At 36.7% G+C, this 13,339-nt stretch overlaps 1 protein-coding gene across 4 annotated transcripts in view; it reads left to right on the top strand.

The window, feature by feature from the left end:
- The window catches only part of SPATS2 (spermatogenesis associated serine rich 2), a 141,078-nt gene that overhangs the window by 111,607 nt on the left and 16,132 nt on the right, over nt 1-13,339 (top strand). For all 4 annotated transcript variants that reach the window (XM_082421381.1, XM_082421382.1, XM_082421383.1 and 1 more), the window contains 3 exons: nt 4,676-4,937; nt 6,158-6,337; nt 9,120-9,255. In XM_082421381.1, coding sequence (XP_082277507.1) covers nt 4,676-4,937; nt 6,158-6,337; nt 9,120-9,255 — 578 coding nt within the window. The remainder of the gene's footprint in view (nt 1-4,675; nt 4,938-6,157; nt 6,338-9,119; nt 9,256-13,339) is intronic.

Genomic DNA, 13,339 nt, shown 5'->3' with positions numbered 1-13,339 from the left:
TTGTTGATCTTTTCGAAGAACCAGCTTTTGCTTTTATTGATTTTCTCTACTTTTCTGTTCTCTATTTCATTTATCTCTGCTCTAATCTTTATTATTTTCTTCCTTCTGCTAGCTTTGGGTTTACTTTGTTCTTTTTATTTATTTTTTTCCTAGTTCCTTAAGTTATAAAGCTAGGTTGTTAATTTGAGATCTTAGTTTTTAAGGTAAGCATTTGTCAATTTCTTCCTTAGCATCGCTTGTAAGTTTTGCTATATTGTATTTTCATTTTCATTTATCTCTAAGTATTTTCTAATTGCCCTTGTTATTTCTTCTTTGATCCAGTCATTGTTTTAAAATGTGTTGTTTAATTTTCACAATATCGTAGATTTTCAAGTTTTTCTTCTGTTATTGATTTCTAACTTTATCCCATTGTGGTCAGAGAAGACACTTTGTGTGATACCTATCTTTTAAAATCTGTTGAGACTTCATTTGTGCCCCGGCGTATCATCTATCTTGGAAAATGTTACACGTGCACTTGCGAAGAATATGTATTCTATTGTTGTTAGGTAGAGTGTTCTGTATACGTCTGTTAGATCTAGTGGGTCTGTTGCATTCTTTAAATCCTTTATGTCTTTACTTATCTTCTGTCTAGTTATTCTGTCCATTACTGTGAGTAGGGTATTGAAGTCTCCAAGTATTATTGTAGAACTGTCTATTTCTTCCTTCAATTCTGTCAGTTCTTGCTCCATATATATAATTTTTAAAAGATTTATTATTTATTTATTTACTTACTTATTTTTGGCTGCATCAGGTCTTAGTTGCGGCACGTGGGATCTTTGTTGAGGCATGCAGGATCTTTCATTGTGGCGCGCAGGCTTCTTTCTAGTTGTGGCATGCGGGTTTTCTCTTCTCTAGTTGTGGCATGCAGGCTGGGCGGGTGGGCTCTGTAGTTGTGGCATGCGGGTTCCAGAGCACATGGGTTCTGTAGTTTGCAGCACGCAGGCTCTGTAGTTGAGGCACACAAGCTCAGTAGTTGTGGCTCGTGGGCTTAGTTGCCCCACGGCATGTGGGATCTTAGTTCTCTGACCAGGGATTGAACCTGCATCCCCTGCATTCCAAGGCAGATTCTTTACCACTGGACCACCAGGGAAGTCCCTGCTCCATATATTTTGATGGTCTGGGTTTGTCAGGTACATAAATGTTTCTAATTGTTAAATCTTCTTTCTGTATTGAACTTTTTATTAATGTGTAATGTCCTTCTTTGTCTCTTGTAAGCTTTTTTTATTTAAAGTCTATTTTTGTCTGATATGAGTCCAGCCATCCCTGCTCTCTTTTGGTTGCTATTTGCATGGAATATATTTTTCCATTCTTTCACTTTCAATCTATTTGTGATTTTAAATATAAAGTGAGTCTCTTGTAGACAGCATATAGTTAGATAGTGTGTATTTATCCATTCTGCCATTCTCAGTCTTTCGATTATAGAGTTTAATCCATTTGCATTTAAAGTAATGACTGATAGGGAGGGACTTCTTTCATTGTGCTATTTGTTTTCAATGTTTTTAGATTTTTTGTCCCTCATTTTGTACATTACTGTATTTTTGTGTGTTTAATCAATTTTTTGTAGTGAAATGTTTAAATTCCTGTCTCATTTCCTTTTGTGTATAAGCTGTAGCTATTTTCTTTATGGTTACCATGGGGACTCCATTTAACATCCTAAAGTTATAACACTCTAATTAAATTTATACCAACTTAACTTCAATAACATACAAAATTTTTGTTCCTTTACAGCTCCATCCCCACCCTTTTTGGTTGTTGATGTCACAAAATTACATCTTTATACATTGTGTGCCCAAAAATATAAACTAATAATTCTTTTAACTGCATTAGTCTCTTAATTATGCAGAGAACAAGATCTGGAGTTACAAACCAAAGTTGCAGTAATATTAGGTTTTAGACTGATAGTTGGGTTTTTTTTTTTAACGTATTAGTCTTTTAAATAATGTAGAAAACAAAAAGTACAGTTACAAAACACTGTTACAATAATACTAGCTTTTGTAGTTGCTTACCTATTTTACCTTTATCAAGTTCTTTATTTCTCCATATGCCTTCAAATTACCATCTAGTGTTCTTTCATTTCATGTTACAGGACTCCCTTGAGCATTTCCGGCATGGCAGGTCTGGTGGTTATGAACTCCCTCAGCTTTTGTTTATCTGGGAATGTCTTAATTTACCCCTCAGTTTTGAAAGACAGTTTTGCCACATATAGGATTCTTGGTTGACAGGTGTTTTTTTTTTTTTTTTAGTGCTTTGATTATATCTGCCTTCTGGCCTCCAAAGTTTCTGATGAGAAATCTGCTAATAATCTCACTGATGATCTCTTGTGTGTGACAAGTAGCTTCTCTATTGTTGCTTTCAAGATTCTCTCTTTGTCTTTTGAAAGTTTGATTACAATGTGTCTCACTGTCTCTTGGAGTTCATTAAGCTTCTTGGATGTTTATAGTCTTGTCTTTCACCAGATTTGGGAAGTTTTCAGCCATTATTTCTTCAAACATTCTTCCCTTTCCCTCCTCCCCTTCTCCAGTTTACACGCTGCTATGTTGGTTTGCTTGATGGAGCCCCACCGGTCCCTTAGGCTCTGTTCACTTTTCTTCAGTCTTTTCTTTCTCTTTTCAGACTCAATAATTTCAATTGTGCTATCTTCAAATTCACTGATTCTTTCTTCTGCCTTTGAATCCCTTTAGTGATTTTTTAAAAATTTAAGTTATCATACTCTTCAGCTCCAGAATTTCTTTTTTGATTTCTTTTTAGGTTTTCTAATATTTCCATTTTGTTCATACTTTGTTTTCTTGACTTTTCCCACATCTTCCTTCAGTTCTTGGAGCATGTTTAAGACTGTTGTTTTAAAGTCTTTAAATTAAAAACAAAAACAAAACAAAAAATGCACTAGGCATTTGAGGAAAAAAAATTCTCCTTACAGAAACTGCTAGCTTAGGAACATATTACGAATCCAAGTTTACATAATTAAAGTGAATCTTTGGATGAAAAAATAAATAAATTCTTTTTTTTTTTAATTTATTTATTTATTTTTGGCTGCATTGGGTCTTTGTTGCTGCACGTGGGCTTTCTCTAGTTGCCGCGAGCAGGGGCTACTCTTCATTGCAGTATGTGTGCTTCTCATTGTGGTGGCTTCTCTTGTTGTGGAGCACAGGCTCTAGGTGCACGGGGTTCAGCAGTTGTGGCATACAGGCTCAGTAGTTGTGGCTCACGGGCTCTAGAGCGCAGGCTCAGTAGTTGTGGTGCACGGGCTTAGTTGCTCCGCAGCATGTGGGATCTTCCTGCACCAGGGCTCGAACCCGTGTCCCCTGCATTGGCAGGCAGATTCTTAACCACTGCACCACCAGGGAAGTCCCTAAATTCTTTAATATATCTCCCAACAGGTCTTTTTCAGGGAAAGTTTCTGTTGATTTATTTTTTTCCTTTGTATTGGCCACACTTTCTTGTTTCTTTGTGTGCCTTGCGATATTTTTGTTGAAAACTAGACATTTTAATCTAATAATTTGATCACTCTGGAAATCAGATTCTCCCCCTTTCTCCAGATTTGCTGGTTTTTGTTATTATTATATTTTTAAATTGTTGTAAGCTGTCTCTGAACCAAGGGTCAGCCTAAGGTGTAAACTTAAGGTCTTCTCAGGTCTTTTCTAAGCTTTCCCCTGGGCATGCATTGGTTACTTTGAAATTTTTTCTATATATGCAGTTGTTTTTGAACGTCCTAGTCTTTGATGTCCGGCTCCCAAAAGGGAATAAAGAAAAATGAAGTGGGGAGGAAGGGGACCACCCCTTTAATTCCCCTGAATGTCACTTCAGCCAGAGGGGGAGGGGCTTGCAACAGTGGGAGGAGGTACAACAACAATGGTTGCCTTCCTCTTTGTCTCTACCTTTGTAATCAAAAGCAGCAGTCAGTGATCACAACACAGATCCCAGATATTTGAAGGACAGGTTCCTTTTTGCCTACCCTGGCTTCAGCAAGCTACGTGCCAGCTGTTCCAAGAACAGGTGCACAGCTGCCTGTTCCCTAGCTGGGGGTGGGGGGTGAGTATCTGCTACAGAGCTCAGATCTGAAATTGACTGAAATTAACCACAATTTACCATCCAAGTCTTCTCCTGGAAATTATAAGCCTTCAATAGACTCCAGAGTTCCAAAATAGTTAGACAGATTCTGCCAGTGTAATTGTTGTCTAGGTGGGGAGACAGATTTCTGATGCAGCATCCTCTGCAGTGCAGATTTAATTTGTCTTTATTAGACTGAAGTTTCACTTCATTCCATATGTTTATATCCTACACCACTTTTTCTGTCGGGTTATTGTTTTGTTTGTTTTTTGTTAGAGCTCTCTCTTTATATTTAGCTCTGTATATATTACACATTTTTTTTCACATTTTTTAATTTATCTTTTGATCTTTCTTATGGTGGGTTTTGCCATGCTTTAATATTTTATTTTTATGTGTTTGAGTTTATCCAAAGTATCTTACATAGTTATGTTAGTCAGTAGTTGAACATATACAAAAATGTGTTCAGTTTCTGGAAGAGCAAATGAGAAGTTGGTAACATTGGTTGCCTTTGGGTAGCTGGAGTTACCTCTCTGGATTGTGGGGGGTGTTCTTTTTCTTTTCTTTTTTTCAAATCTTTAATAACCATTAGAACAAAAAGAAGAAAAGCAAACCAAAACCTGCAGCAGAACCAAGTAACAGTATCCCAGATTCCAATAAACTGGTTTCCATTCAAGAGGAACAGTCTGCGCCTTCCTCAGAGAAAGGTGGTATTAATGGTTACCATGTCAACGGCGCCATCAATGATACTGAGTCTGTGGACTCACTCAGTGAAGGTATGGAGGCACTTTCAATAGATGCCAGAGAACTGGAGGATCCTGAGTCTGCCACACAAGATATGCTGGATAGAACAGGTGAGTATATTAACAACAGATCTTTGAAAAGTTCCATTCTATTGAAAAATACAGGGGCTTCCTGGTTGAGAAACCAATCAATAAATTAAGTCTAGTTAGTCTTTTACTTTTTAGTTTTGTTACCTCTTATGTGAAAGAGTCATATTTTGTAATTATCAAAGGCCTAGAAAAATATAGTTCTTGTTCCATTGTCTCATATTTTAATTTTAGTCTAAATCAGCCTTATGGAAATCTTCTAATTTAATAGTCCCGTAGTACTTAGAGATTACAGAACATGACCTTAAGATGTTTTTTTAATTTCACACTTATTAAGGAAAATGATGATGATGAGTTGATGTTGATATTATTATTCTAAGACCCAACACAATGAGGAATATATAAGCATAACTGTAATCCCATGGCTTTCATTAGAAGTAGACTGTTGGTTTTTTTAGTCCCACATTTGTTTTTTAGTAAAGAATTAAGATTAGTTTTATTTGTAAATTCAGGTATCTTGTACCTTTTGTTTCATTAACCATTTTGATGAGTGCTGGGAAGATATTGGGAATATATTTTTTAAAACAGGCTTTGTAATTACTTGTTTGTTAATCCAGTTCCCCTTGCTCTGTTGCTGCTGGCTTTATAAATGTAATGCCAATTTTAAAATTGTGCTGTACTTTTCAGATGTTCTTTTATTGATTAGTTCACACGCACACACACACAAAGACTTAGAGAAAAACATAGCACCTCAAACAAACCAAAGATAGTCAATGGCTTTCATTTTTTTCTGAACTAGCTTTCCTCTCATTTCCTAACTCTTTGCCCTCTCTATTCCCTAAAGCTTTTAAAACTCTTCTTTCCCTGGGACAGTGTAAAACTCTTTTCCTCGACATAACTTACAGAAGCTTGTCAGAAGGTGGTGATATTGACTCTCTTCACTTCCTTGTGCCCAGAACTACAAGGAAGTTACCAAGGTACAGGGAATGAGCTAGCCTATCTGGAGATGGGTTAACAAAGAATCCTCCTCTTCAATTAGGATTGAAGCCTTTTAGGGCTAAGCCAGATAATACTCATAGCCTCACTGACTCTGCTCTTTGTTCTATTCTGTCAGTTGGTTCTGTTCACAACTTTTAAAGAGGCATCGTTTTGGCGCATTTTTACCTTTTTTCTTTGTGTATACTTAAGACTGCTTGATTTACCCCTAAATTGTGCTCTAATATACTGGCCTCTTCCTTTGACAGGATCCATGCTGGAGAATGGTGTCTCTGATTTTGAGTCCAGGCCTTTGACTGTGCACTCTGCTCAGAATTCTCAACAGAATAGAAATGCTGCCAAATCTCTCTCAAGACCTACCACAGGACCTCAGCTTTCAAATCTAGGAATGGAAGATGTTCCACTCTCTTCCACCAACAAAAAGCTAGGTAAATCAGAGGCCTTCCTTTGAGAGAAAACAATAAAATCTGTGTTTTTAGCTAAAGAGGGCAAATTATCTTTTGTTCTCATAGGTAAGGTTTCAGAATGGGCAGCAGGTAATACTTTTTCTGTTTTCCAGGCAGTGTCTATCCACCCTTTCCCCGTTTTGTGTACACAGTTGGAGTCTGATAGTAGTTTAGATGCTGTACAGTCTTGCTACAATAATGGGGATCGTTTTTGTGAGCGAAAGTCAAGGATGCCAGGATGACTTTTCTGCTAACATTAACCTGTTTGTTTTATTTGCTTTACTGCAACACTTCTGTGCTATTTTCTTCACTTTTATCTCCTGGTTGACTCAACAGTAAAAAGCTCTGCCATCTCTGAAATGACACTTTGAAGAAATATTTTAATTTCTCTTCACAACTTCATGCTCTTACTGATACCTGTAAGACTATAGCTTTAAACAAGGTCATTTTTTCTTAAGCATTTACTTAGCATTGACTGATGGTAGCCATTTGCTTTTTTTAAAAACTATAATAGTTATTTAAATAATCAGCCAATAATTAAACAGATAGAGATAATAGCCCTTCTGCCATACATCTAAGCATGGCAGTCCACTCACCTGAACAAATGAAACAGAGAAATGTAAAAGACACTTGTAACCTGTAGCTCTTTATTGAATTATTTATTCCACATGAGCCAAATTTAATTAGCAAAGCTCTCCTTTTTCATCTTTCTAACATGGCCCTCAACTTGGTGCAGAAAGGCAAGTCAGAGACGATTTAGTCAAGCAAAAATAAAGGCACAGGGCTTGAAAGCTTTTAGGTAGATTTTAAAGAAATCAAGTTGAGATGAGGAAGGATTTAAATAAAAAATTGAAAATCTGTATCTTGGCACATTATAAATTTGCTAGATCAGTTATTCCAACTACCAGTTATAATAATTTTGACATTGGTGAATATAAAAAGGTTAATAGAACTCTCAGAAACTGGTTAAAATGTGTTGGGTAGGTAAATATATTTCATCTTTATCTACAGTGTTGGCTTACCCACATATAATGCTTCAAACTGTACTACCGAGAGAGAACTTTATCAATTTTGTAATGTCTACATGGTGAATTGTATTCTACTAAATCCTGTTATTTAGAGAGTTTTGAAAATTTGGTACCTACTGACATAGGTTTTCTTTTAGTCTTTTTCTCTCTGTGTTTCATTTCATTTTGGATAGTTTCTAAAATTTACGTCTTCAAATTTATTAATCTTTTTTTCTTTAATAGTTTTTAATCTGCTGTTAATCCAATCCAGTGTATTTTTCATCTCAGACATTGTGGGGTGTTTTTTTTTTTTTCATCTCTAGAGGTTCAGTTGCGGTCTTTTTAAATATTTTCCATGTCTCTCCTTAACATGCTTATGCTTTTCCTCTACCTTCTTGAACATATGGTATCTGATTATATTAGCTGTTTTGATGTCCTTACCTACTTGATTCTACATCTGTGTCATTTCTGCACCTGTTTCTATTCATTGATTTTTCTCTTCATTATGGATCAGTCATACTTTTCTGCCTCTAGTAATTTTTTTTTTAAAGTTTTTCATTTTTTTTTTTAAATTTATTTATTTATTTATTTTTGGACGCGTTGGGTCTTCACTTCTGTGCGAGGGCTTTCTCCAGTTGTGGCAAGTGGGAGCCACTCTTCATCGCAGTGCGCGGGCCTCTCACTATCGTGGCCTCTCTTGTTGCGGAGCACAGGCTCCAGACGCGCAGGCTCAGCAATTGTGGCTCACGGGCCCAGTTGCTCCGCGGCATGTGGGATCTTCCCAGACCAGGGCTCGAACCCGTGTCCCCTGCATTAACAGGCAGATTCTCAACCACTGCGCCACCAGGGAAGCCCAGTAATTTTTTATTGGATGCCAGACATTGTGAATTTCTCTTTGTTTATTGCTAGATATTTTTGTATTTCTTTAAATATTCTTGTGATTTATTCTGGGACTGTTATTTGGAAACAATCTGAAGCTTGCTTTTTTAAGCTTTGTTAGATGGAAATAGAGCAGCCTTTAGTCTAGAGCTAATTACTGAGGCAGTACCCTTCTAAGAACTCTACCTGGTGCCCCACTCTAGCTGGTATGAACATGAACTATTCCTGATCTGCGTATTATTAGCTCTGAGGATTATTCCCCCTGCTGCTTTCCAGTGGTTCTTTTCCCTGTTTCGGGTAGTTTCTGCACACCCATGCGCTCAGAATCCTCTGTAGATCTTTGTACAATTTTTTCATTTTTGTGTAGCTTTCTCCTCTCCAGTATTCTGCCCTGAGAATTCTAGCCACCTTGGCCTCATTGAATTCTCAACTCTGTCCCCTCAATTCAGGGAGACTTCCAGGCTCAGTTTAGGATTTCTCCTCCTTGCATTGCAGCCTGGAAACTCTCTTATGGCAGTAAGTTGGGGCAGTCATAGGCCTCACTTCTTTTGTGTCTGTTTTCTTCGCAGGGGAGTGTGGGGTAGTGGGTGAGAAGTACTGCCTATTGTTCATTGTCTGAAAACCATTGTTTCATATATTTTGTGTGTGTCTGAAGTTTTTTAAGACAGAAGGGTAAATCCAATTCCTATTACTCCATCTTGGCCACGATACTTATTAAAAAAAAAAAATCTATGAAAACATTAGTGTTTTTGTTGAGGAGTGTGGCCATTTAGGAAGTATTCTTAGTCCACGTGACATTTGTTACGTTACATGCTTAGGTGTTCAGATCCAGCTTTCAAGTCACCTGTGCTCCTTTTTTTATTGGGGTTTTTTCCAAGGTTCTAATATTGAAAAATCTGTGAAAGACCTCCAGCGCTGCACAGTGTCTCTTGCACGATATCGAGTTGTAGTTAAAGAAGAGATGGATGCTTCCATTAAGAAAATGAAACAAGCTTTTGCTGAATTGCAGAGCTGGTAAGTTAAGTTGCTTTTGATATCAGTAGCACAAAAATGATCGTTTATAAAAGATGGTTAGCCATTCACCAAATTCTTTAATTCCTAACTCTTAACTACTCTACATAGTGGAGAAAGACTTAAAAATCCTATGCTATATTTAGCTTTCTGATTCATTCTACTTGTGGTCACAGTGTGGGAATGAGTGGTAGAGAGAACTCATAATGCTTTAGGAATGGGCCTAAATTAATATTAACTTAACATTGTTTGGAAAGGGACAAATAATTACAGAGTAGGTCATGCATCCTTACATTAGGGTCTGTCTTTTAAACCGGGAATCTGTAACCAATGACATGATGTTTTTGAACAAAGTTATAAAGTAGAAAAGATGTCTTTGTTTTCCTAATGCACCCCACCCTAATGGTCTCTTCTGTGCCCTATTATTAATCATTGATTTATTTTAATTTTGTGTTTTTTAAACTTGTTTTAAAAAATTCTATCTTAAAATGTATGTGTTCTGTAGGGGAAATAGGGTTTAGTAGTTAAAGAGGTTTGGGTTTAGTAGTTAAAGAGGTTTGAAAATACTTAAAATTTTTTTTACTACTGGACTTCTTAATGCCTTTTCAGTGCTAATCTGCATTGTGAATTTACAAGAGGGAGCTATTTATCAAATATATTTGATTATAGATTATAGAATCTTTGGGAGGAGAAATATATTCGAATTTTTTTCTAGAACACTGATGCTGTTTTAACTATTAGATAGTAAAGTGGTAACTAATTTTTAAACCATAACTCCTTTCGGGGGGGTATTTGCATTTTATAAGGGACTTTTTTGAAAACAGAAAAGACCTAAGGACCAAATTAAGTAAAATGATAGGAAGACAAGCAGCTAGATTGATATTTGGGGATTTAAGACTGTCCATTCTGCTTACTTGTAAGACTTGCGTGGATCTGAAATGTGAGAGGAAGTTTTCATGAATAGGGAGGACCTACACCACTCTTCCTCCCAACCATCCATCCGTTTTCTTGCCTGTCTATGGGCTGTTTCCTGAGGTCATATTCAGCCATGTCTCTGTTCACAAACTTAGTCTGGTCACTTCATGCCACAGCAGACAAAAGATAGAGGGAGTGTGGGTAGCCTCAGTCCTCCTGTTTTGTGGAATTGAAGAAGGGAGTGAATTAACGAAGATGTAGAATAAAGCCTCCAAAAATTTGCTGACCACTGCTTTTATCATTTGCAAAGTGTAGAGTGGTCCATGAACCAAAAAGTACTTTTAGGATAGATAATTCATCTGCTAGTCTACCCATGCTTTGTCCTGAATCCCAAGTTTCCCCTTTCAGGTTTTATAGCTAGAAATTCAAATACATTTTTGCTCTAGCCAGATTACTCGTCTCAAAACTTAACGTACACATTTCCTCTTCCATATACTAGTTAAGGCCACTTTTCCAGCCTAATAATGCTCTCCTGTATTTTCTGCTTATCTAAATCCAACCAATTCTCTGAAATTCACCTTAAATAAACTCTAACTTCCCCTGGAAATTTTTCTAGGTAACTGATTTCTCCTCTTTCTGACCCTCTGGGAGAAAGCCCCATGCCCTTTGCTCTGGATTATTATCATATCAGATATTGTTGGCTCAAGAAAAGAATAAAGAGCTAAGAGTAGAGCATCACAACTTTGCCTTGACAAACCTCCGGTCTCCATGATTATTTAGTTTACTGATTACTTAGCCACAGGATCTGATTCCATTCAGAACCAGCCTGAACCAGGAAATACAGTTCCGGGAGAGAGATTTGTGAGTCCGTGTTGACTTGGAACCCAGTCAGGGGGAGCCTCCTTTAATAAATGACAAATGAAATGGTTTCCTGCCTAGAAACTGTGTATTTAGGATTGATTAGCAGGCGTAGCAACCAGGTCAATTTAACTTGAGGAAAGACATTACCTGCCCTTTCCTGCTGGTGTAAAGCCTTCTCTCTGAATGATTGTGTTTTTTAACTGGCTTATTTCAATGCCCCTGTAGTTTCTACTTCAAGATATAATTGGCAGGTGAGCTAACTCTCTTTGGCACTGAACCAGAGCTTGGAGTTAACGTCACTTAGGAAGCCATTTTTTGTGTTGGTTACAGTATAAAAGAAAAGAAAAGCGTTCTAACAAATTTGCAACAGTAAGATTACATTACACCTGATGGGGCATTAGGGGAATTATGCCAATAACTGCTTTCACATCGAAGCCAAATGTAAGCTGACATTTACCTGTGGGAAGGTGAAAGCAGAGGCTTCCCAGGATGTAAAACGTCAAATCTGTTCTTATTGGTGATCCAGTAATAATCATCTCTAGACCCAGGTTTACTTTTCTTGTTAATTAATAAAATTTGTCTGACACATTGTTGGAGCTCCTAGCTGACTTAAGTTTAAGGCTGTTAAGGAGCAGGATATGAAGTAGAACATGAAGCTGGAGTGTGTAAACTACTTCGGACAGTTGTCATAATATGTGTCGGTGAAAAGTGCCAACAAAATACACACTCAGCCTGCCTTTTAAATAAAATTTCTGTTTTATTGAAAGTCAAAAGGTACTTACTAAAAGGAGAAAATGGGTAATAAATTTGGGATTCTACAGCACACAAAGTCAATGTAAGCCTGTGCTTAAGACTGAAGTTTTTCCTGGCTGATTCCTCATTCACCTTAGAAAAGTTATTTCCTTTTATTTGAGCTTCTCTTTTCTTCTTATAATAAACTTAACAAAGGCTTTTAGATCCTTAAATTTAAAGCCCATCTGTAGAGATGCTGAAAATTTAAAAAATAATTTTATTAATGAAAGCACTTTCAAAAAGGTCTAAAAACCATAGAAATAAAGGAATGGGCTACTGTTATAATGTGTTATCAGAAAGGTACCTAGCACTCTTTAGTTTTAAATTATTCTTCAGTTTTCGCCTGTTCAGTACACTGATATCTTATTTTTACTAGTTCTTGCCTCCATGGTTCTCGATATTCTTTGATTTAAAATTCTAATCCTTTAACCATCTATGAAAATAACTAAATAACATAAGAAGATTACTTTACAGTACCAAACATGTTCAATCATACTATCTGATTTATTCATCCAGATTTCTGTCCTGTGCAGAGGGAACTTTATATTTTACTTTACTATTAAAAGGAATTTGAGCCTTAGGTTAAGCTGTTTGCCTAACATGACATCATAAGTTGCAGACTCAGTATTTGAATCTGTGTGTTCTGATTCCCAGTAACCTATGCTCTTCACCCCACCCATCACTGATGGCTCACTTCCCCACTAAAGCTTGAGAAGAAGGCTAGAGACTCTTGGTACATATCTCATACGTTATCTCCTCCTCAGCTTAAAGGCTGTGTAACAGAGAAACCCCACTGCAGGAGAATTTAGGGACTAAGGAATTCAGTTGTTATAGAATAGGGTTAGAATGAAGAGGACCAGGATTTTGACTGAGCCCATGAACGCCTTTAAAGGATTTTTTTAGTTCAATAAGACAAAACTATAAGAAGGACCATTCCATCCAAAATATTTAATGTTCTTTTTATTTTGTAATTCATAAGGGCCTAAATCACTCTTCTTAAGTCACAATTTGGAGTGACTTTCAATTCAGATATTCTTCAGGTCGGATCTTAGTTGTGGGAGAGGCATGAAGATTTTAAGAGAAAGGTTACTGTGGAGGGGGTCAATTAGAAAAGATTTCTTGGAGGAAATGAATCATTATCAAGCCTTGAAACCGCATGGAATTTACACTGGCAGAAAGGGTGGGGATCCTTTAAGAGATATGATATAAGCAAAGGCATAGAAGGGACATATAGGGACTTCACAGTGTAGCTAGAGCTAAGGGGAGATAGTTGAAAGTAGTGAGAGATAAGTCAGAGGCTAAAGTAGAATGAGAGCGTTTGATGAAGGAATCTGAATTTTGTTTTTCTTTTTTTTAAAGTTTCCTTTATTCCCTCTTATTTTTACTATATTTCCCATAATTATAACAATTGTTTTAAGAAAAATAGAAGTCATATAACTCTACCACCTTAACACATAATTAATTTTTTATTTTTTGTGTTCCCTGTGTCCCTTATCTATAAGCATGCGTAATCTTAATA

Source organism: Balaenoptera physalus, assembly GCF_965194825.1.
Source record: "Balaenoptera physalus genome assembly, chromosome: 13".
Classification (NCBI taxonomy): Eukaryota; Metazoa; Chordata; class Mammalia; order Artiodactyla; family Balaenopteridae; genus Balaenoptera; species Balaenoptera physalus.
Note: the sequence above shows the minus strand (reverse complement) of the source record. Positions and strands in the feature narration are given on the sequence as shown.